General features: G+C 53.6%; 9 protein-coding genes across 9 annotated transcripts; 2 read left to right on the forward strand and 7 right to left on the reverse strand.

Annotated features, from left to right (window-relative positions):
- Nucleotides 1-550: 550 nt before the first annotated feature.
- Nucleotides 551-1,833, reverse strand: J4E84_000617 (uncharacterized protein; the record flags this gene model as incomplete). Its single annotated transcript, XM_049383255.1, has 2 exons — nucleotides 551-916; nucleotides 973-1,833. 2 exons carry the CDS (start codon nucleotides 1,831-1,833, stop codon nucleotides 551-553), a joined length of 1,227 nt encoding a protein of 408 aa, XP_049248773.1.
- Nucleotides 1,834-2,987: 1,154 nt separating this feature from the next.
- J4E84_000618 (uncharacterized protein) lies at nucleotides 2,988-3,665 on the reverse strand (the record flags this gene model as incomplete). The annotated part of the gene is made up of 2 exons (XM_049383256.1): nucleotides 2,988-3,487; nucleotides 3,650-3,665. The coding sequence occupies 2 exons, from the start codon at nucleotides 3,663-3,665 to the stop codon at nucleotides 2,988-2,990; spliced, it is 516 nt and encodes a 171-aa protein (XP_049248774.1).
- Nucleotides 3,666-4,535: 870 nt separating this feature from the next.
- On the reverse strand, nucleotides 4,536-5,951 carry J4E84_000619 (uncharacterized protein; the record flags this gene model as incomplete). The annotated part of the gene is made up of 1 exon (XM_049383257.1): nucleotides 4,536-5,951. The coding sequence occupies one exon, from the start codon at nucleotides 5,949-5,951 to the stop codon at nucleotides 4,536-4,538; it is 1,416 nt and encodes a 471-aa protein (XP_049248775.1).
- A 629-nt stretch (nucleotides 5,952-6,580) lies between these two features.
- Nucleotides 6,581-7,378, forward strand: J4E84_000620 (uncharacterized protein; the record flags this gene model as incomplete). Its single annotated transcript, XM_049383258.1, has 1 exon — nucleotides 6,581-7,378. One exon carries the CDS (start codon nucleotides 6,581-6,583, stop codon nucleotides 7,376-7,378), a length of 798 nt encoding a protein of 265 aa, XP_049248776.1.
- A 147-nt stretch (nucleotides 7,379-7,525) lies between these two features.
- J4E84_000621 (uncharacterized protein) lies at nucleotides 7,526-9,975 on the reverse strand (the record flags this gene model as incomplete). Its single annotated transcript, XM_049383259.1, has 2 exons — nucleotides 7,526-9,880; nucleotides 9,967-9,975. The coding sequence occupies 2 exons, from the start codon at nucleotides 9,973-9,975 to the stop codon at nucleotides 7,526-7,528; spliced, it is 2,364 nt and encodes a 787-aa protein (XP_049248777.1).
- A 683-nt stretch (nucleotides 9,976-10,658) lies between these two features.
- J4E84_000622 (uncharacterized protein) lies at nucleotides 10,659-13,059 on the forward strand (the record flags this gene model as incomplete). Its single annotated transcript, XM_049383260.1, has 4 exons — nucleotides 10,659-11,070; nucleotides 11,120-11,334; nucleotides 11,476-12,192; nucleotides 12,301-13,059. The coding sequence occupies 4 exons, from the start codon at nucleotides 10,659-10,661 to the stop codon at nucleotides 13,057-13,059; spliced, it is 2,103 nt and encodes a 700-aa protein (XP_049248778.1).
- Nucleotides 13,060-13,351: 292 nt separating this feature from the next.
- Nucleotides 13,352-14,011, reverse strand: J4E84_000623 (uncharacterized protein; the record flags this gene model as incomplete). Its single annotated transcript, XM_049383261.1, has 2 exons — nucleotides 13,352-13,631; nucleotides 13,695-14,011. 2 exons carry the CDS (start codon nucleotides 14,009-14,011, stop codon nucleotides 13,352-13,354), a joined length of 597 nt encoding a protein of 198 aa, XP_049248779.1.
- A 1,478-nt stretch (nucleotides 14,012-15,489) lies between these two features.
- Nucleotides 15,490-15,877, reverse strand: J4E84_000624 (uncharacterized protein; the record flags this gene model as incomplete). The annotated part of the gene is made up of 2 exons (XM_049383262.1): nucleotides 15,490-15,756; nucleotides 15,863-15,877. 2 exons carry the CDS (start codon nucleotides 15,875-15,877, stop codon nucleotides 15,490-15,492), a joined length of 282 nt encoding a protein of 93 aa, XP_049248780.1.
- Nucleotides 15,878-17,568: 1,691 nt separating this feature from the next.
- J4E84_000625 (uncharacterized protein) lies at nucleotides 17,569-19,209 on the reverse strand (the record flags this gene model as incomplete). Its single annotated transcript, XM_049383263.1, has 2 exons — nucleotides 17,569-18,456; nucleotides 18,508-19,209. The coding sequence occupies 2 exons, from the start codon at nucleotides 19,207-19,209 to the stop codon at nucleotides 17,569-17,571; spliced, it is 1,590 nt and encodes a 529-aa protein (XP_049248781.1).
- Between the last annotated feature and the right edge of the window lie 1,286 nt (nucleotides 19,210-20,495).

Below are 20,495 nucleotides of genomic sequence, written 5' to 3' on the forward strand. Positions count from 1 at the left end.
CTATGGGACGTCTCTGGATGATGTCGCATGGTGTCTGGGAGTAAAGGGAGGACGCTCACAAGGTTGTAGGACAGTAAACACCAGGGCTAGTACGTAGAGCAGACTCCTGTCTGACACCATGACGAGGCCGCTCAAGTACTCTAATACCCCTTTGGCAATAGAGTTCTGTAGAAAGGTACATGGATCGGCGTCGATTTGCCAGAAGGTCGTCGCGCAATCTTCGTGTGACGGACGCGTGCGCGCAGAGGCTCGGAATGAGGGTGATTCCGAGAGATTCCGATAGGGCCAAAGCTTCACAGCACAGCAACCAGCCAACAACTCAAGTTATGCAGAATGTTATTAGACTATATTCATAGGTTGAATGTCATGGTATCTCCAGTGCTCAATAACGCCTCGCTATCATGATCGTCAAATGTCGCCGACGAAGGCTACCCAGTAAATGCACAACCCATCCTTCCTCTTCAATTTCATCTCATGCACACCACGAGGCAGGTGTGCAGCCTCATCCTCACAAGCTGATATAGCCCAGAAGATCGTTAGTCTAACCTGCTCAGACCATCTGCTCGCCGTGCCTGTCAGCACCGACAGGCTTCCTCTGCACGCGGCTCGAGGCGCTGCCGTGGTGACCGTGAGCAGGCCCGTCAGGATGCGGCATCATGGTTCCCCTAGGACCATCTGCGGCATCGAAGGGTGCACCGCCCCAGCTGGTTCCCTCAATCGTACCCCATCCAGCCTTGCGGGTGAAGACAGTGTCGTGGAAGCCATCGAAAGAGCTTGGACCGGCGCCGTAGACGAAAGGAGCGTGGCGCATGAGAGGGATGTGGTTGAAACGGAAGTCCCAGACGGAAGCATAGGTCATGCGGTAGGCGCTGAAAGCCATCAGAGTGCCAATGACAGCTCCGGCGAGGATATCGTACTAAGGATTCGTTAGTGATTGTTCTGACATGTAAAGTGGAAATTGTTAAGACTTACCCAGTTGTGGTACTCGTCGATAGTAAGAGCACCTCCGATCAAGCAAGCTCCAAGAATAGGTGCGTAGAGAGCGACGAGCTTCCACATAGCCGGGTGATGGTTGGAAAAGACCTTCAACTTGGCGTTGAGGTACAGGTACAGGTAGACGAAACCAGCGAATGCAGCCGTGGTGTGGCCGGAAGGCATAGACTCGAGACTGTCGTTGATCTCTTTCCTGTCACCTGTGCAGATGCTACGGTCGAACATGATCTGACGGTACCCATTTGCGACGTTGCCATAGGCGCTACCGGCTTCGACACCGTTGTCGTTGGCACCGACAGTGTCAAGGATGTCGGCAGGGATGACAGGCTTGCAGACGGCGAGGAAGTGAGGACGAAGACCTCCAATGAGCCACTTGATGAAGACCTGGAAAACAGCTGCGGTGATCAAAGCGTAGAGAAGTCCGATGGTAGCATTGTTCAGGTCCCAGAAGCTGCGAGCGCGGATCTGCACGATCAGGAACACGGCAAAGGGGATGAAGAACGCCATGAGCGCGGCAGCCCAAATGGGAACAATTTCGTTGCGCATAGGGTAAGCGAATTGCGGGTAGACAATCTCCCCATCTTGGAAGATGATGGGGAAGCTGCGGCTCGGGGCTGGATCAGCGAAGTATACACCGAGACCGACAGCGCCCATGAGGGCCATGGTAAGGATGTCGAGCCAGGTAGCCTTGATCCATGATCCGAAGCCAGGCCTGCTGTTGTAGGAGGACGAGCCGCCCTTGGAAGCACGTCTAGGCCTGGCGCGCTTCTCGTGAGCACCGGTTGCCGTTGTGGTGTCTGCGGCGACGGGCGTCGTGTTGCGCTTGTTGAAGAACCCCATTTTGGTGGAAGTGGGTTCGTTGTTGATCCGTTGAAGTGCTGGATTCGAGGTATCTATACCGCGTGCTGATGACGTATTGTTGTCTTTGTTGTGATTGTTTGTTCCGGAAGGGGTCACGCAACAAACGACGTAGCGTGCCAGCAAAGCCAATAGCACTTGCACTTAGCGGACCGACTGAACAGTCAAGGGGAGAGAAGAAGATGGATTGGCCTTGTGCGAACTCGACAGAAAGACTTGTAATGCGAGTCTTATATCCCAAAGCCAATTTCCACATTACAAAGTGTCACACGGCCACGCACTCTGTCAAACGACATCATTTTCGCATCTCTGCCATTGCGTTGGTAAATTACCAGCCACAAACCGGTTGCTAACCCTGCTGTTACTCTCGATCTGGACGGCTGGCGGCATGGTGATGTGGAGGGCATGGCGATCTTAACGCGATTAAGCGGTCTGACACAAGGAATCTTGGAACCTGCCAAAAGCTTGGTGCATGTAGCCAAAGCTTGGTTTCGCTAGCGGTGGCTTTGTGTGGCTGATTTGGTGGCGGTGATGTCAGGAAAGTGGCTTTCGCGGCATTTTGGTGCCGGATCTGCTTTCGATTCTTCACGATGTGTGGCGCTGGGCCGATGGTGTTGCGCAGCCTGCATGTTCTGGTTTCCCATGTGCGTCGATGCGCGATGACCGTTGGTGACGTCAGATGTATGCATCTCGGAGCGATGCACTCATTTCGACGGGGTGAGCATCCTGCTCACGACACATCGCATCTCGTCAGCACATCAGTTGAATCATGCACCATACGGCAAAGTTGCTTGTGCTGGGTGCAACTTCCAAAAACTGTTGTTCCTGAACGAGCATCTCTCCAGCGGTTGAGCGCGTCGGATCGTTGGCTTCACTCAAACACGCGTCGTCACGGTCAACAAGAAATCAGGCAGAGACTGCATGTTCTCTTTGGATTCGGTCAAAGCGGGTACTATAAAGAAACCTGTTGCGCAAAACTCCTTACAATAACAGACAAAATCAGGGCTGGTTGACCCACCCTGCACCCGATTGCTTCAACGTCCTGTTCTCCTCCTGGGTATCATCCGCCTCAAACCATCGCGCACCTCCTTCCCCTCTCTATGTGCATTCAAGTCCCAACACAATGACAACATGATTTAAGAGTGGATGTGAACCTCGGTGCTTCCGCTACGGTGCCAAGTCGCAAGAAGCACGCCACAGCGACCGCACTTGTGCTGGACGTCCTTGAGTGAGTTCATCACATAAGGAATGCATCCCAAGCAGCAGAGGCAGCAAAGACCGAGGGCCCAGGCGTGCGTCGAGTTTCCCGTCTCGAAAGCGACGTTGGTCATGGCACGCTGTCCGCATGCAGGGCAATCTGTAGGCGCAGGTCCACGGTTCAGGTTCGCGATTGGCGTGGCGTTCTGGTAGACGGCTCCGCTTTGTTGTTGGGGAGGCATGCCAGGCTGGGCGCCGGCGTGGTCAGGTTGCACGTATGCGCCTTGTGGATGCTGAGGCGCTGGCGAGCCAGTAGGGTGATCTTGAGGCTGTTGTGTGTACATGGCTGGTTGCTGCTGGTATTGTGCGTTGGGATCTTGGTGGTAGATGGGTGGTTGACCGGTCGCGTCTGGCGATTGAGGGTATTGCTGCATGGGCACTTTAAGACTGTTAGCAAGATAGTCATGGTATTTGAGATAGGGAAATTGAAGGCTAGGCGGCGTAGTCATTCAAAGGACTATGCGCTCCATGACGGCGTAGTTCTTAAGTCGCATTGAATCGCGTAGAACTTATACACAACAGTCGGAGGGTAATTACTAACCGTTTTGCTTCTCCATTGTGAAGGTTTATATCGTTGAAGCCGGTGGAATACTGTTTCGTGTTTCGGTGGTGTGAATGCAGCAAAAGAGTTGGGTGTTATGCAGCGGCGTTTACCACAACATGTGAGATTGGACGTGGCTTTTATCGAAGCCTTTAGGCGTTCCATCATCGCTTGGGTCCATGGCCAAGGGGGCTCAAACCGGGTATCGCAAGCACAGCCTTCATTTCGCGTGATGATCACTCGCCGTTCACCCCGCGTAAGGCTCTTAGCTGCTTGACGAGGCCAATGAGCGGTCCGAAGCTCGTACACGTAGCATGACTGTATGCAAGACTTGGAGGCGCTTCAGCCTCAGCTGCCCGCATTGGTGATGGGGCGAAGGGCGTTGGCGATGAAGGGTGCAAGTAGCGTGCCAGGGAATAGCGAGCCAAGGCTGTAATTTCCCGAAGCGGTTTGACGCAGTCCTGAACTTGGGGGCCAAAATCTATACTATTCTCATATTACTCATATTATGCAAAGCCTTGCGTTGAACGCCTGGCTGACACGCCGCACCATAACGGGCATCGGCATGCTTTGTCGCCACGTCGTCTTGGCTACATCACATTACATCTCGAAGTAGACATTGCGCACAAAGTATGATGGCATTTGACATTAGGTGTAAGGCTGTGCAGATAACCGCGATCAGCACGTGGTTACAGGATATCTACTAGCGACTAGGGGCTGCCCGTTCCTGCAGATGCCTATTTTTGCACCGCTGTGCCGCCGCAAGGTTTGTTGATTCGACCAACCGAGACGTAACGAGACCAGGTGTGCGGAGACGGGACCGGTGAGCTGAGCGTGTGGGCAGACTGATTCAATTTCACCGGTTGTGCACGGCCTTTTCATGGCTTCAGTATCTCGTATCCATATCGTCTAGATCAACGTCGTCTTCTGACTCTGAATCAACGTCGCCGTTCGTTGGCTTTGCATGACCGACATCGCTCCGGTTCAGCAGTCTTTGCTGTTCTGGGGTCAGGTCGACGACAGTAGGCGCGTAGTCGCCAAGCTCCTCATCAGCGTCTGCACCATTGACTTCCATCTCTACTCGTTCACCGTCCTCTAGCTCAAGCATACCGCGCTTTAGATAAGAGCCCTCTGGTTCCCATCCGAACTCTTTCTGCATATATTCTTGCAGATCCTCTAGCTCATCTACCAAGTCAGCTTTCCACTTTCCGTCGAAGTCGTCGAGAGCTTTGCGGAATTGGCCGAAGAGCGGTTTCAAGAAGCCTCCGCCAACATCATTCATGTCGAACAAGTCGCCTTCTATGTTAGCGCAATGGCCAAGCTGTATCCGCAGGCATCGCAAGAAATCGAGGAACAGGCGCGATCGCTGTTTGACGGCTTGCCGACATGTGAGCAAAAGGCGCAGGAGCCGCTTCCACTGTTCGAGACAGGAGTTGTTGTTGAGGGTCAAGACCATAAGGAAAGTAAACTGCAGCTCGCCCAAGATTTCGTCCTCTCGTCCACGTAGATCACTCGCCTGGCAGTGGTTGTCGATGAGATCTCCCAGAAACCAGGATCGGTCTTGCGCGGCTTCTGTGCGTTCCCTCCCGGTCGCGCCTTCTCTCCAAGTCTTTTTCAGGTCGATGGGCAGGAACCGTAGCTCCTTCTCCGGATGTAGCATGCTGTTGCTATTCTCTAGGCCGGGTATTTCGTCCAGGTCTTGTGGGGCGGATGATGCGGATGTCAAGTTCCAGTGATCCGGATTCAGGCCACATATCCTCGATAGCATAGTGGGTGTGACTTGCGATGTAAGCTTGCTCCAGTCGGTAGATTCCTCAGACCAGCCGTCTTCAGCACCAGAGTCCCCTTCCTGGACGCTTTGTCGGTAAGGTGTCAGGCCATCTTTCCATATGCTTCCCAGGTTCGCCTTGTGTCTCAGAACTTCGGTCTGCGAGGTTTCGGCTACGAGGTCTTCGGTGCTCTCGTCCCATTTCTTAACGAAGACTTGCGGCGAGCCTACGCCAGGGGTGACGTAGAACCAGGCGCCGTGCCTCACAGACAAAGTGCTGTCGCTTGCAGTGAAAACGAAATGCAGGCCTGGTGGAATGTTTTTGACTCCTCGAAAACGTGGTGATGAAGTGAAGGACAGGAGGTCGATGCCGGCAAGTGCCTTCGGGGGCAGATTCAGCAGCAGTACGCAGTTGTTGATTATTGACGGGTCCATCCTAGGGCGGAAGATTTCCTCGAACCAGGAATGTCGGAGAATTTTGAGAATAGGTTGTTCGCAAAGCTCTACTCGAGCAGGTGAGAAATGGGGTATCATTAATTCCAGGAAGGGCAAGAAGCGAAAATATTAAAACACGTGAGCGCGGCAGCCTAGCTCTGATGCAGGGTCCAGGCAATGAACGCGACCAAGGGAAGTACGTAGACGCTGAAAGTGGTCAGGAAGGAATAAAGGTCGAACGGACGCGTCGCCCCCAGCGCTTAAGATTGTTTCGCCGCATGAGTAGCTATCGGGGGAGCTTGTCGACATCTGATGCCATGTACCGGTAAAGAGTGACCGATATCTCCCCGAAACACACGCCATACGTCATTGAGTTAGTACGAGGCTCGGCTCGGGATGGCGATCTCATTCCGACTCTCCACTTGTGCTGGAGGGAACCATCTGATTGATGGGTGTCCCTTGACAAGAAGCCGTTGTGGCAGCCATCCTGTTGTCTAGACGCGATCTGCCTGGGCGACGTGCAACCTCGACGATATCTCATCGCCCTAACCCGCCCGGCCCGACCCACTGCCAGCAGTGAAACCCTCACCCACGCCCCGAGACCAGCGCGCACGCAAGGGAGCAGTTGCAGGTGACATAAGCCCACGCTCTTCATGTTACCTGCAGAAGCATCCGTCCGAGCCATCCAACAGACGACGCACTGAAGACGCACGCGCACAACCGCCGCCATGGACCGCCGCCGCACCCCCGGCCTCTCGTCGCTCTCCTCGCGCGGTCTGCAGAACCACCACTACACGTCGCACGGCGCCACGCTGCGAACCCGCAATGCCGACTCCCTCTCGACCCAGCTGTCCGTCTTCCAGTCGCTGCTCCACAACTTCGCCGTCACCCACTCCAAGGATATTCGCGCCAACCCTGCTTTCCGCGCCGAGTTCGCGCGCATGTGCTCGGCGCTGAACATCGACTTCCTCGCTTCCTCGTACCACCGGGACAATAAAGATGGCAAGCCAAGTGGCGCCGGCGGGGAGAGCATTTGGGCACAACTGCTGGGCGGGAGTGTGAATGACTTCTACTTCAACCTGGGCGTCTTGATCGTGGAAGAGTGCCGGGCCACGAGATCAGAGAACGGCGGGCTCATCAGCGTCTCGGATCTCAAAGCCCGCATATCCAAATCCCAGCGCATAGGCGGGAGCATGGAAGTCAGCGATGACGACATCAAGCGCGCCGTGGACTCGCTCGCTCCCCTCGGATCCTGCTTCTCCATCATGAAGATTGGGCACAGAAGCTTGATAAGAAGCGTACCCAAGGAGTTGAATACCGACCAGAGCACGGTACTCGAAGCCATACAGGTTCTTGGCTACGTCACAGTATCCATGTTGCAGCTGAATCTCAACTGGGAGAGGCCTCGAGCCCATGCTGTGGTTGAGGACCTCATGGCAGACAGTCTGGTCTGGGTCGACACACAAGCCGGGGAGAACGAATACTGGAGTCCGGCCTTCCTCACTGCCGCCGGCATGAGCTCGTAGCACTTTCACAGGCTTGACATGAGGAACGAGCGCACGAGATACGGCATTATGATACCCGGTGTTTCACACCACAACGTAGCAGACAGTTAGATTGTATCTTTGGGCAAACTCATCATTACATATACAGACTATCATACATCTATTGCATCACCACAAAAGTTCAGTGTTGCAAATCCTCGCCTCCTCGCTGTCTTTCCACGCGCCCCTGGTATGGCTCAATTCAGGCAGTACTCTGCGATGCCACCTCACACTCCATCTGCGAGCGGTGTCTTCGTCTTCAAAATCCAGCACCCATCGATTGTATACGCGGTTCATGACTAGCTGATTCGTTTGGCTGGGGCTGTCTTCGTTTGCACCAGATAGCATGCTCTGAATCGCCGGGTCATCGTAGGTCGTCTCCAACTCTGGACTCGCTGGCTGATCAAAGGTGCCGTATGCGCGGGGCCGATTCGACGAGACGGCCTTGGACGACGTCTTCAGATTAATCACGTCGCGAAGACGGTGAATCGATGTCTGCGACTCGTTGCGCAGGGGAAGAGTCATGCCATGCTTGTAGGCATCGCGAGAGAAGATTTTGAAAAGGTCCGACGTGCTAGGCTCGTAGCCTTCGATATGCATGAGCACCCTCCATACAGGGTTTCCTCTCTCGTCGACCGAGGGCGCGATGGGTTGGTAGCCGCCTCTCTCCACCAACGCACGCAGTACGGGGTTGTAGGGCTGCATGAGAACATTGAGACTCATGGGGTGATGTGCGGGCAGAAGATTGTAGGATGATATGGCAGCTGTGATATCTTCACCCTCTTCGAGGAACCCTCTAGGGGGTGGGATGGCGGAAAAGATACTCGCGGGCTGGTGGAGAGCGCTCAGCTTGTGCAATCTCGAAGCATTCTTCTGATACGCGAGGGCTGCCTCTGCGTTCTTGAAAAGTAAGTAATAGAAGGGCAGTCGCTCTAGACTCAGCGGGTCACGACCAGGCACAATCTTATAAAGATCGCCATCTCGATGCCAACCCTCAATGTGCTTGCTCTTTGGTATGATGCGACGGAAGTCGGCTTCAGTCAGCTCAGTGCTACAGTTCGTGAGTTGAAGAACGGTAATTTGTTCCCCCTGCTTGCGCAACGAATTGACCACTTGCTCTTTGAGTGACGGAGTAGGGTCGTAAACTTCCCGACGAACGATAGGCGTTGAGTCCGGGAGGTTGAGCTTGGGATACCTATCGCTTTGCTCGGGCTGACGAGGTTGCAGAGTAGTGCTTGCCTCCGGGAAGAGTTCTTCAAGAAGCGATTGCTCACTCATTTCGGCGGTACCCCGTGTTGGTTTTGGTGATAGACTGGCAGTAGTGGATGGGCTAACCTCTGGCTTCTGCTGCAAAAGCGGCGATGTCCTCATAGATTGCTCGGTCGTTGTACTCTTTCCGTCACCGTCTTCAGTAGTGGCGCTCAAGCCGTCTGACGACTTCATTAGGCGTGACTGTGTATGAATCCTTCGCGTCAACCTCTCGCTGTCAATCTTCTTCTCTGAGCTTTTTAGCTCAGAGCCTCTTGGGAATTTCTTCACGTTTTCGGCATGTTCGCGGGCTTGCCGGCGATACTCTTCCAGCGACGGGAGTACTGGTTTCGGCGCTCTTGGCGTGGTTGGTGAAATACGAGCAAGGTCTTTTTTCAGCTCTTTCACACTACTGCCAATCTTGGATGACGTTGCTCTTATGTCGCTGACGTGTAGCTTCAAGAGTAGATCCGGTCGCCCATTCACGCGAGCAGAGTGTTTTTGTTCCGCGTGGAGCAATTCCCAGTTCCTGTACGACGCTCTTAGAGCCTGCTTGAGCTCAAAGTCACCCTCGATTGCTGCGTCTTCATCCAATACGCGTATGCAGTCACGAGCATGTCGGGTAACTGGGGCCACTGCTAGAGAGCGTGCTGTCTCTAGCTCTGTAGCCACACTGCCTAATGTGTAGACCGACTTACGGAGGGCTTTCTGGCTATACTCAAGTGTGCGAGACAGGGTCTTCGGATAGGAAGTATCAGAATGACGGAAAGAAACCGGATCGCCGCTCATTGAAGCATGTCCTAGTAACGACTGTATCGGGGTGGAAGGGTATGCATCGTTCCGGGGTATAACAGGTGCCGCAGTCGGTATGTCCTGTTCCCTGGGGGACGAAGACGGCAGCTGTCCCAGCGCAATCTTTGTTTCTAATGCGGCCTGGAGGGCTTTGACTTGCTCGAACAGGCCCTGGAGCTGCTGACGTATGACTGTAGTATCGTCATCTCGAAGAGTTGTAGCGACCTCCTTCTCGTTACTTATGGTCGGATTCTGCCTACTCTGATCTTTGCGTATAGGGTCTTGGTGTTTCCGTCCACGTTCTCTTGTTTCGGGAGACACAGGTAAGGCCAGAACCTTCCTTACAACAGCTGGCTGGCCCAAGCGTCTCTCCACGGTATGTTCGGCCTTCCTCGCGGACTCAAAATCTTGATCTCGACTGTCCGCCTTCCCTGTGCGCTTGTCCTGTGGGCGTGTTCCCGAATGTGAATGCAATACCCTTCGCTGGCGCTGCGCCAGCGATTCAGTGGTCTTCCTGATCACCACAGCACCAGTGTCATATGTCTGTGCTTCGGATATGCCCTTCCCCTCTTCATTCAATTCGGACGTAGGACGGTTCTGGGCTTGCGATTGCGATTGCGATTGCGATTGCGGCGGCGATGGCGGTTGCGATTTGGTAGACGGTGTAGTCCGGGTCCAGGGTACAAGTCTGATCAAACCCCCGTTCAACCAGCTTTCCTTCTCTGTTGTGTGGCTGTCGGCAGTGGTGGTTTGCGGGGATTCATCGCCGACGGTCGAGGACGGTGCGGGCGTCGTCCTGTGGGCGCAGCGAATCTGGTACGCGGTCCCCGAAGGATGACATGGCCGAAGATGTCGAGGAAGGCGCGGCGGTGGCATAAATTGCACGGCTTCGTAACATGGCAAGCTACCCTCTCTCGAGCGCGATACTCAGAAAAGCTTCGGAATGGGCCCGCGCTAGCACACCCATCCGGCCTAGCTCCCTGGTCGCTTAGTCACCCAGCATCCTTCACCACATTGGGCTGCATTGGAGGGCCCTGACAATGCTGCGCTAAGAGGCAATGGGACCTAGGTACAGGTGGAGATGAATTCGCATGCTAATTAGAGACTTCAAAGTTGAAGCCTTCAGTACACACGTGACGTGAGTCACACCAACGGCGCACTCAAAGCACTTCCGAGATTTTCACCACCCGTCTTGACATTTGCTGCAGTGCGCGGTGACAGTATGAGCCCGGCAACATCTTACACTCTGCGCCCTCTGGAGCGCAACCCTCCGAGCATTCCCAGTAACGCACTCGAGGGCGGTGCCTTCCGCGTTCATTTATCACAGAAAGAGCTGAAATTGCTGGGGCTTGTCAACGGCGATTGTGTACGACTGAGTACTGCTGCCGGTTTCAAAGGTTATGGAGTGGCCTGGCTAGCCTCGCAGACAAATCCTGGCAACAAGCCAATCGCCAAGGTGTCTGATCTTCTGCGAGAGCAATACGACCTCTCGCTTAATGATCCCGTCTTCATTGAGAAGGTAGACTCCTGGAAGCCTCTCAAATCCATAGAGATCAGTCTCGCAGATGCACCAAATCAAACTGCCAAGTTCAGCTCGAATGAGCAACTTTTGTATTGGCTACGACACACTTTAGGTAGGTCAACGATCATACTTGGCTACTGTTTCTGACAGCTATGTAGCAGTGGACTCTGACATTATTCTTCCGGGATGCAGCTTTCCAGTTCAACAAAAAGGCTTCAAGCAGAAGAGCCAGAAGTTGCGTGTCACCGTGCAGAACATTGATCCGCTGCCAACTGAGAAGTACGCGACATACTTCGACGAACTTACTACTGAAGTCACTACCACGGGTGATATCCCTACTCAGCAGACCCCGAGAGCTTCTAAGCAGATTCTCCAGGTAAGGGGTGATGGCATCGGTGGACTTTCTGCTCACATCACTACGATGAACAGACGCCTCTCTTACCTCACAAACACTCTACCTCATCAACGCGACGTACGCCTTTGTGGACCTACTTCTTTCTTACTACACGGCCCCGAGGGTACAGGCAAAAGTCTTCTACTAGAACGGCTAGCGGAATGCCCATGGCAAGAAGTTTACCGAGTAGATCCAGACACGCATCCAAAAGGACAAGCCAAGGCAATATCCGATGCTTTTGAGGACGCTCGTGACAACCAACCGAGCTTGATCATAATGGATAATCTCGACAGGTTTCTCGAAAAAGCTGAGACACTTGTAAACAGGCTGCGGCAAGAGTTGGCCAAGCTGGGCGGTAGCCAAGTGGTCGTCGCAGCAGCAGCGCGTAGCATATACGATGTTGATACCAGACTTCGATCACCGTCAGCTTTCAAAACGAAGCTAGAGCTCTTTCCACCCAACACCACTCAGCGGGAAGATATTCTCCGACAAATTTTGGGCACTACGAGCAAACTTGGAGACCTTGACTTCCCATCGCTGGCAGAGCGCACACACGGTTTCGTCGGACGCGACATCCACGATCTGTGTCTTCTCGCCCGAGACCGACGCGAACAACAAATGGATGAGACGATAAGCGAGGAAGAAAAGACCACCTTTGGCGAGAAGCTTGAGCAAACAGACTATGTTTGTCAGGAAGATTTCGATGCCGTATTCGGAGAAGTACAACCGACGGTCCTCAAAGATAGCATTCTAGAAGTGCCCAAGGTTCGATGGACAGATATCGCTGGTCTGGATCACGTTCGCGCTGTACTTGAAGCCATTACTATTCGCCCATTTAAGGTAAGCTATATTCCTATGTCATCCCTATGTCTCCCACGGCCGTGTACGATGTACCCTTAGGCGTTCATCTACTTCTACAACCAGGCTCAAAGCTAATCGCATCTCCAGTATCCTGACCTCGACATCAAATTCGGCGGCCCTCAATCCCGAAAAGGCGTTCTACTCTATGGCCCCCCCGGTTGCGCAAAGACCCTGATCGCACAAGCCGTTGCAACGGAGAGTAAACAGAACTTCCTCGCAGTCAAAGGCTCTGAACTCATCAAGATGTATGTGGGCGAGTCCGAGCGAGCTATCCGCGATGTGTTCCGCAGAGCGCGCGCTGCAAAACCGTGCATCATCTTCTTCGACGAAATCGATTCCATCGGCAAGTCGCGCGAAAAAACGCAGGATAGCGGTCTCAATGTCGTTACAACCCTGCTGAACGAGATGGATGGTATTGAAGCACTCAAGGATGTGTTCATCATCGGCGCGACCAATCGGCCTGACATTCTCGACTCGGCGCTCATCCGTACCGGCCGCTTCGACGCACACATCCACATCGGCCTTCCGACTGAAGAAGCGCGGAAGCAGATCCTGCAAATCCATACGCGGAAGAGACCGCTCGCAGAGGACGTCAATCTCGATGTTGTTGCCAAGAAGACAGACGGGAGCAGTGGAGCAGATATCAGTGGATTGTGCGCCGTCGCTATCGAGTTGGCGATTACGGATTACACAATGGACCCCAATAGCGAGCCGAAAGTTTACATGCGACATTTTGAGCAGGCGCTGCAGCAACACGTCCCACATACCATTGCGGATGAAGCCGAACGGTACAAGAACTGGCGGCCAGGCACGTCGCTGTCGGAGCCGTCGAAGTCAGAGAAATAAGCAAATGATGCTGTTAGTCTGTAAGATTGATCGAACTGATCGTGCGCTTCCTCATGTATTTGATATGAGAAAGCTAGATATAAACACATGCTTTAGACTGTGCGAAGAAAGCTGTTCTGTCAAAATTGCACAATCAAGAGATTCGGAGTACTTTGCTTGTATGATAGATCGGTATAGATCACCGTAAAGGTCTGTATGTTACAACATAGCACACGAAAAGCAAGGGTATCCTCGAATACAAATCCGTAACGCCGTTCTCCCCTGCGCAAACTCGAAGCTCCGGTGTATCTCCTTAGCCAGCAAGCTCCGCCTCTTTGAAAATTGGTATGTTAATGTCAAAGTCTTCGTCATAGCCCGCTACTCTACCCAGAATACAATTGGCTTTTTTTTGTGCCTGCTCGCTCATGTCCGCCACATGCGTGAGAGCGATATGGTTCATAAGTGTTTCCACACCACCGTAAACGCCCGTGACTTTGTCCTGCCCTGAGCAAAGCAGGCAGCCGAAGTTGTCATCGTTTGAGCTAGGCTCTGCTGCCTTCTTCTTCACGTGTGACTTAGCGAGAAATATCCACCTGAAGAGTGGGAGACGAAGTCAGCATATTTCTCACATGCTGTTTGAACAAGGACACGCTTACCGATACCGTATCCCGGACGTGGAAGTCTTGACACGCGGGTCCACTATCTCGACAGTCTTGTTCTTTTTCGTGGGGTGCGGCTTCGTGAAGACGTCGCCCGTGAAGGTACAATGCTTACACCCCCAAATCTGCTTTGTGTTGTAGTAGCCGCAGGGCTGAGTGCGGACTGTGATACCCTTCTTAAGGTCTTCTCTAACAGCCCAGGCACCCTTGCAAAATCCCCAGTAATCGTTGTCCTTGTTAGGGCGGCCGTTCATCATTCTTTCACCACCTGCTGGTCCGCTTTGAATAGTATCGGATCTGATGTTGTTGCGCATACGGTGGCCTGGAAGGATGCCGATCGGAATAGAGCTGCTGCTGTCGGTTGAGGCGACAGATGGCGTAAAACTAGCATGTCGAGGTCGACTTGTAGCTGGAGAAACTGGCATCAAAGAAGTAGCGGCTGCTGTTGGAGAACTATACAAACCCGCTTGGGAGTTGCCGTTGCTACGTTGGCCGGGTATGCCGCGTTCTGTTGCAGGTGCAATATAATGCTGAGGATGCACTAACTGTCTAAGGCTGGCAAGGTGTCCTTCAGCTGGTGCAGGATATTGCTGTGGCTGCGTATACGGTACGGATGGTGTTTGGGAAAGTGAAGGGGAAGGATCTCGTTGCTGTTGTGATCCAGGCCAAGGCATGTGCGTAGGTGCATTTGCGTCGTTCTTGGGTGTATTGATGGGCGGCGCATGAGGCTGAGGGCGTAAAGGTGCCAGCGGTGCAATGGGAGAAGGTGTATATCTGTCTTCTGGGACCATATAGGGAGAGCTGTATGGTGGAGCACTACGAATCTCATCGTCTTGATCATATGGTGCTACTGGAGGTCGGGCATGTTCACCTTGCGATGAGTTGGAGCTTTTGCGGCCAAGAGAAGCTGTCTTAGACTGCGTAGAGCTAGAGGTATCCGACCATCGAGGATGTAGTGTATGCGTTCCTGTCTGGTGAAATGAACTACTTGCGGGATGCGGTTGATTGTAGACATGCTGCTCCTTTGTCGGCCTGACGATATTCACTTGACCGGAAGCCAATGGTGAATCATGGGAACGCTCATTCAGGCTTCTATCCAGCTCTTGCATTGATTCAGTATATGCGTCTCGGTCATTGAGCGTGGTCAGCGTATCTCGGCGGGTGGGATGGGCACCACTATGCCTGTGGGGTTTCCCTAGTCTTGACTCGTTTTCGACGTTAAGGCCTTGATAAGAGCTAATCATGTGCTGGATATCATTCATAATCGATGCGCGGTCTTCAGGGCGAAGTCTGTCCAGAGCTAGAATGACAGGCTCCGCAGCTTGAGCAGGGGTATAGGCCGGTCGAGATGCTCTCAGCGTGTCTTTGGGCCGGCAATAGTCGGGCCGACTGTGTCCAGTATAACCGAAATCGTTCTGCGATTGAAAGCTTGCGGTCGGATAGCTATCTGACAGTGAACGTATCTGGCCATGCCTCGAGTCACTTGATATGTCCTTGTAGTTCTCACCGACCGCCCTCAACGGTCGCACCATCGGCTTTGCTATGTAAATTCTTTGTTTCAGCTCGTCCAATGTCGTCAGAGTCTCGTTTCGGTTCGTAATGGAGGCTTCGTGGAGGACATGCAGATTAAGCACGCAAACTTCGCTGGAGGCTCAACGTTAGCTCTATCCCGATATGCCAAACATCCGGACACTCACTTCGTAGCGGCTTGCCGTAAGCTGTTGATTATTTCGGCCTGCAGCATGAAGCCTATATGGTAGAGACGTTCCCGTGCGGTATCTGTGCGCATGTCTTAATTCTCAAGTCCACTATACGAACCTGTCTCGTAGAACTTACCATCACCAATGCGCACATAGTCACCCAACTCTCTCTGATCTTGCTTATATCTCTGATCGATCTGTTTTTCCCCAGCGATAAGAGAAGCTTGTAGCTGCTCCTCTTCCCATTCTTGCTGACCTTGATCGCGGGCTTTACGGGCGCGGCGTTTCTGCTTGACAAGCTTGAGGAGCTCTGATCCACCGTGGAACGCGGAAACAACAGCAGACACTGCTGCGACGATCTGAGTAATTGTAAGCAAAAGTCAGAAGAGGAGACTTGTATTTTTGGCCGAGGTCGCGTGCGCACACCTGCAGAAGAATATTGGGGGCATAAAAGAGTAGACCTACTTCAAGACCGGACATTCTCGATAACGAGTTATTGTCCCTCGAATGCAGCCGTTTTACTTTGCTGGCTGGCTAGATAGCGCTCCCAGATCGTTTTGAGACCATCAGTGCGAAGCCTTCCACTGGTTTCTGGTGCTGGTTCTCGTTGGATCGAGGATGATTGAGCCTGAGCAGGCTGAAAACCGAAAGTCTCGACTGATCCTCGAGTTTAGGGCTGACTAGGCCTGCGATAATCGCCAACTGCGCGCGGTGATGAGCCTTTCTAACACATGCTCAATCAGTACGAGAGGGAGCAGAGCTACACGTAGAATCGTCGCGTAAGATGATGCGATGGAGGCCGAAGGGGAAGATTGGATAGCCAAGCTGGAATAGAATAGATTGATTGTAAAGTGAGAAGGGGAAGTCCCTCAGAAGGCTGAAGAGGGTTCCTTCCCATCGGTACTCCGCCTCGCTCGAGTCTGACTGGGTAGCCTGCGACCGCTTTTTACATTAGGCTAAGCCTTTGCTGAGCCAGGCGTAGGCGACAGTATTGCTTGACCGAGGTGCAGCGCTCATTGTGCTATCTAGCGCGGCCGCTCCAATGATGAGTAGCGATGGCTTCAGGCCAGGCGGGCTGTGTGATGCCGTCTAGCCTGGAAGCGAGTGGCATACTGTATCGTAAAGCAGGAAAGGCTTGGCTGGGGGCTTCTTTGCAGCCACATCTCTGACTAGTCCGGCTCTTAATTTGACAGATGCGCTCTGCTGCCAATATGAGGGCCTATCGTGACGGGTGAGGCTTGAGACCTGCTGCTCGCCAAGAGGTGGGGGCTGAATGGTGAGGGCCACACCCCGAAAGTTGCTTGAGAGCCGGTCTTCTTTGCAGGGAATGAATTCAGCATGTACCTAGGTAGTGTGCGCTGTAGGTCTCGGAGACGAGAGACTGGAGCTCGGTCACTTTGGCTGAAGTCTGCTGGGTGGACGGCAGTGAGATGATGGTGCGCCTTCCTGCTTCCGCTCCCGAGCGGGGGTGGCCAGGTGGTTCGCGCCATAGCCACCACGCTTCTCCAAACGGTAGCTGCGACCGTGTGCCATGCCTGCCTACGAAGAGTACGCGCGAGAAGTCTGTGCCAGAACACACTCAACCGAATGCTCATTCTTTCTAGACAGCTTTTCGCAGTACCAGAATACATACCGAAAGCGTTCGCAACCCTGTATACATACGAAACAGCGCCGATGCGATGCATTCTGCCGGTTCACCGGTCGATCCTCTCGGCCCCATTCCAGGAATGTGGGTTTCGGGACGCACAGCGTTCAGCAGGAGCCCAAAACTCATAGGCTCTAGTCAGCGACAAAGGGACAATAAGCGTAGTGATAGGTGTTGAAAGTTCCATTCGCAAACTTGCAGGCCTTCTAGCGGTACTAAAGTCTTTCGCCTAACCCTATCCTTTCACCGACCAGCAGTACGTCTCGAATCATCCCTATCCGCACATGAAGAAGTCCAGGGATATCCTGGAGAATGCAACCAGAACGACCCCCGCTTATAAGAAACAACCCGCATAAACCCAAATGGCACGCGAGTACATTTTGCAACTCTCGGTGTATCAGCGCACAACGCCCTAGTAATACCAAGTCCCGATCGCTAGAAACGCGATTCAACGTAGAAGGACAAACGAAAAAAAGAAGAATGAGATGTTCTCGAAAGTTTATAGAAGTGAATGAAGAGACAAAGCTTATGCATCTTCGAGCTGTACTCTCTGGCTCTTCCGGTTCCTGACTTCCACCATCGTGGGGGTGAGGGCCAATCGATCCACCACACGATCCTCGTGCGGACTCGTCAAAGTGCGAACCACGCCTCTTGGGCTATTCGCTCTGCTGACAGATACACTTCTTGCGACGCCGACCATGGCTTTCGCTGTGGCGACTTCTTCTGTCTTTCCCTCCCTTCTCCTTGCTTGGATCTCAGCTCGCTTCTCACCGAGTCTACTGGCCGAGTGTGGTGGAGTTGACAAGCTCTGCAACCTCTGCAGTGGGGAGGGTGCGTCAAGAGGTGCAGAAGACGGATGCGATGACAGCGCGCTGAGTTTGGTCACCTTCGGCTGCTGTTGCGAGGGCGAGCGGATTAGTGGGGACGACGGCTCGCTGTTGACTGTAAGGGTCTCGCTTTTCAGAGCCCTCACTGGCTTCGTGCAGATCTCCCATTCAGGCTCTCGCTCGTCAAGATGCAACGTAATCGGTTTAGGATGACCGGGTGATGCCTGGGCGACTATGATCGTGATCGATTCGGCCTCAGATTCGAAGCTGCAAATCGAGGTAGGGGTCAATGCTGGCTTCAGGTACGGAGATGCTACAGGCTTCAGCTTGGTAGAATCCATCTGTCTGGTCGTGTTCTCTGTATTCTGAGCGAAAGTCTGCTGAAGGGGAGACTTCGTGGGCATCGTCCGGGACCGCTTCAGATCCTTTTTGCTACGGCTCATGATAGATCCTGACAGAGGTGACGGTGCGCGGCCGGGGTTGGTGGACGGAAATAGGGACAGTCGTGGTGAGCCAGACGCTGGAGCGGGCGACGTCACCCTGCGCTGGAGATTGTAATCTACAGGACTTTCGTCCTTCTGATCGTCCTACTTTCACGTTAGCCCTAGTTGAAAATAGTCATACCTGCGGACACATACCTTTGCAGACAGCTCTAGCAGCGGCTTGATCTTCTCGGAGTTGCCTTGCCGTCTTGCCAAAAGGGATAATCGGTTCGGGTCGGACTGCAAGAGGTTTCCGAACATGACGCTGTATCTTTCCATTGTGATATCGGGAAGGCTGACGTCCAGAAGCGGCCCTCCATCATCTGCGGACCCGGTCGGATTCTGTGGTAGTGCTTTGTTGGTTGTGCCCGATACTTCAACCTGTGGCACAGGTGGGACCTCGCCTGCAACGCCTCGCGCTCCTAGAGCAGGTGTTGTGAAAGACCGTTGCATAGACTTCTTAGGCCCATGTGACGGCATATTTCCGAGCGTCATAGCACGATCTCGGGTCGCAGACGTCTCCGGTGGCGACTGAGGTGGGACGAACTCTCCTGGAGCCCATTTCCGCGATGCTCGGATATTCGGCCTATAGGTCGGCGGTGACACACTGCGCAACTTCTCCCTCTCCTTTTCTTCCGGTCGAGCTGCCTGGGACTCATTGGCTTCCTCGTCATGGTGGCTGTCTGCGCGAGGTGCCGCGGCAACGGTCTGCGCCAGCTGATAGAACGATGGCTTTTCTGGTTGAGGAGGAGGCGCTTTACGAAACAACGACTTCCATCGGCTGATTTTGGACTTGGGTGCCTCAACACGGCTGCTCAGCGAAGCCGAAGAGTCGTTGGGGTGGTTTAGTGTTGCCATTGGAGAATGGGCGGGTTTCGAGTCGGTTGTTGGTACCGCAGCCTCAGGCGTTGATTTCCAGTGTGAACCTGAGGTGGGTGACCCAAGAGCGATACCAATGACCCCTCGTTCCTTCGTGGCGTCTGGACTGTAGAGTACAGTTGTGGAAGTGGTAGGCGATTGGAACGAGTGGATATGGTCCTGAGAATAGATCGATGGTGCAAGATTTGTTTTCCTATGGAACATGAATGGCCGCTCTCCAGGTCCACTCGATGTGCTTGGCCGCACTGCCGTGCCTGGGACTCCTAGATTTACTTCGGTGCTCAAATCGGAAGTGGAGGGCTTGTATTTGTCAACGCCTGTTTGAGAACCCTTAACAGGCGGCATTGAGGCCCCATTGTCTTGCTCCGTGGCGTCCCTGCGATTGTTTCTCAGAAACCTCAATGACTTCGACCTTGTAAGCATCCCGGGCATCTTGGGTTTCAAATTCGTTAGAGTAAAGGTATAGTGAGTATGAAGGAAAGACAGGAAGATATAGGCGTGGTTGTAAAGGAATGGACAGCTCTAGTGAGCCAAAGAAATGGAACAGGCCGCGACACAGTCGTGGAGAGGTTGAGAGAAGGAAGAGATGCAGAGAACGGCGGAATGTGCGCCAGTATCACCACCGGTCCGCCAGGAAACGAGCCTGGCGCCTCCACACTTCGCTGTCATCATACCAGCGGCAATCACTCATCCACTTTCGGGGCGTCTGGGAGAAATTGCAGAGTCGAGAACCCGCCCGTTGCGGAGCCAGGACCAGGGTAATGCGCTGCATGAGATCGGTGGTTCGATTGGCTCTGCGGCATGTCGCGCCAACGGGACCCATGGCATTTGGCAGGATCACCTCGTCTGCGCCGTGGCAGGGTGACGATACCGGGGGGAACAAGCGACAAATGCTGCAGGGTTGGGATGCACCAACCTTGGCCAGGTGGTTTCAAGACGACGCTGGGCCGAGGAGCAATTTCGCGATCCGCCGCCAAGACGATCTGACCGACTTCACTGGCTGTGGTAAGATTATCAACCGTCAACGAGCCCACCCACCGTGCAACGAGGCTACCTACAACAAAGCTGACGTCTGCTCTTGCAAGACGCAAGCTGAGGTGCACATGCGGAACATGAGAAGCTGCGACACTGGGCCACGCTGAAGCAACAAGTCCTCGCCCACCTATGATCGCTGGGAAATGAGACCCCAACACATCATGTGTGGATACGGCGCGACGTTTCGGGCTTACTTACCCAAGATTGCGGACGAGGTGTCGCCGCCTTCC

This window comes from Alternaria hordeiaustralica, assembly GCF_023758085.1.
Source record: "Alternaria hordeiaustralica strain BMP 2776 chromosome Unknown scaffold_1, whole genome shotgun sequence".
Lineage (NCBI taxonomy): Eukaryota > Fungi > Ascomycota > Dothideomycetes > Pleosporales > Pleosporaceae > Alternaria > Alternaria hordeiaustralica.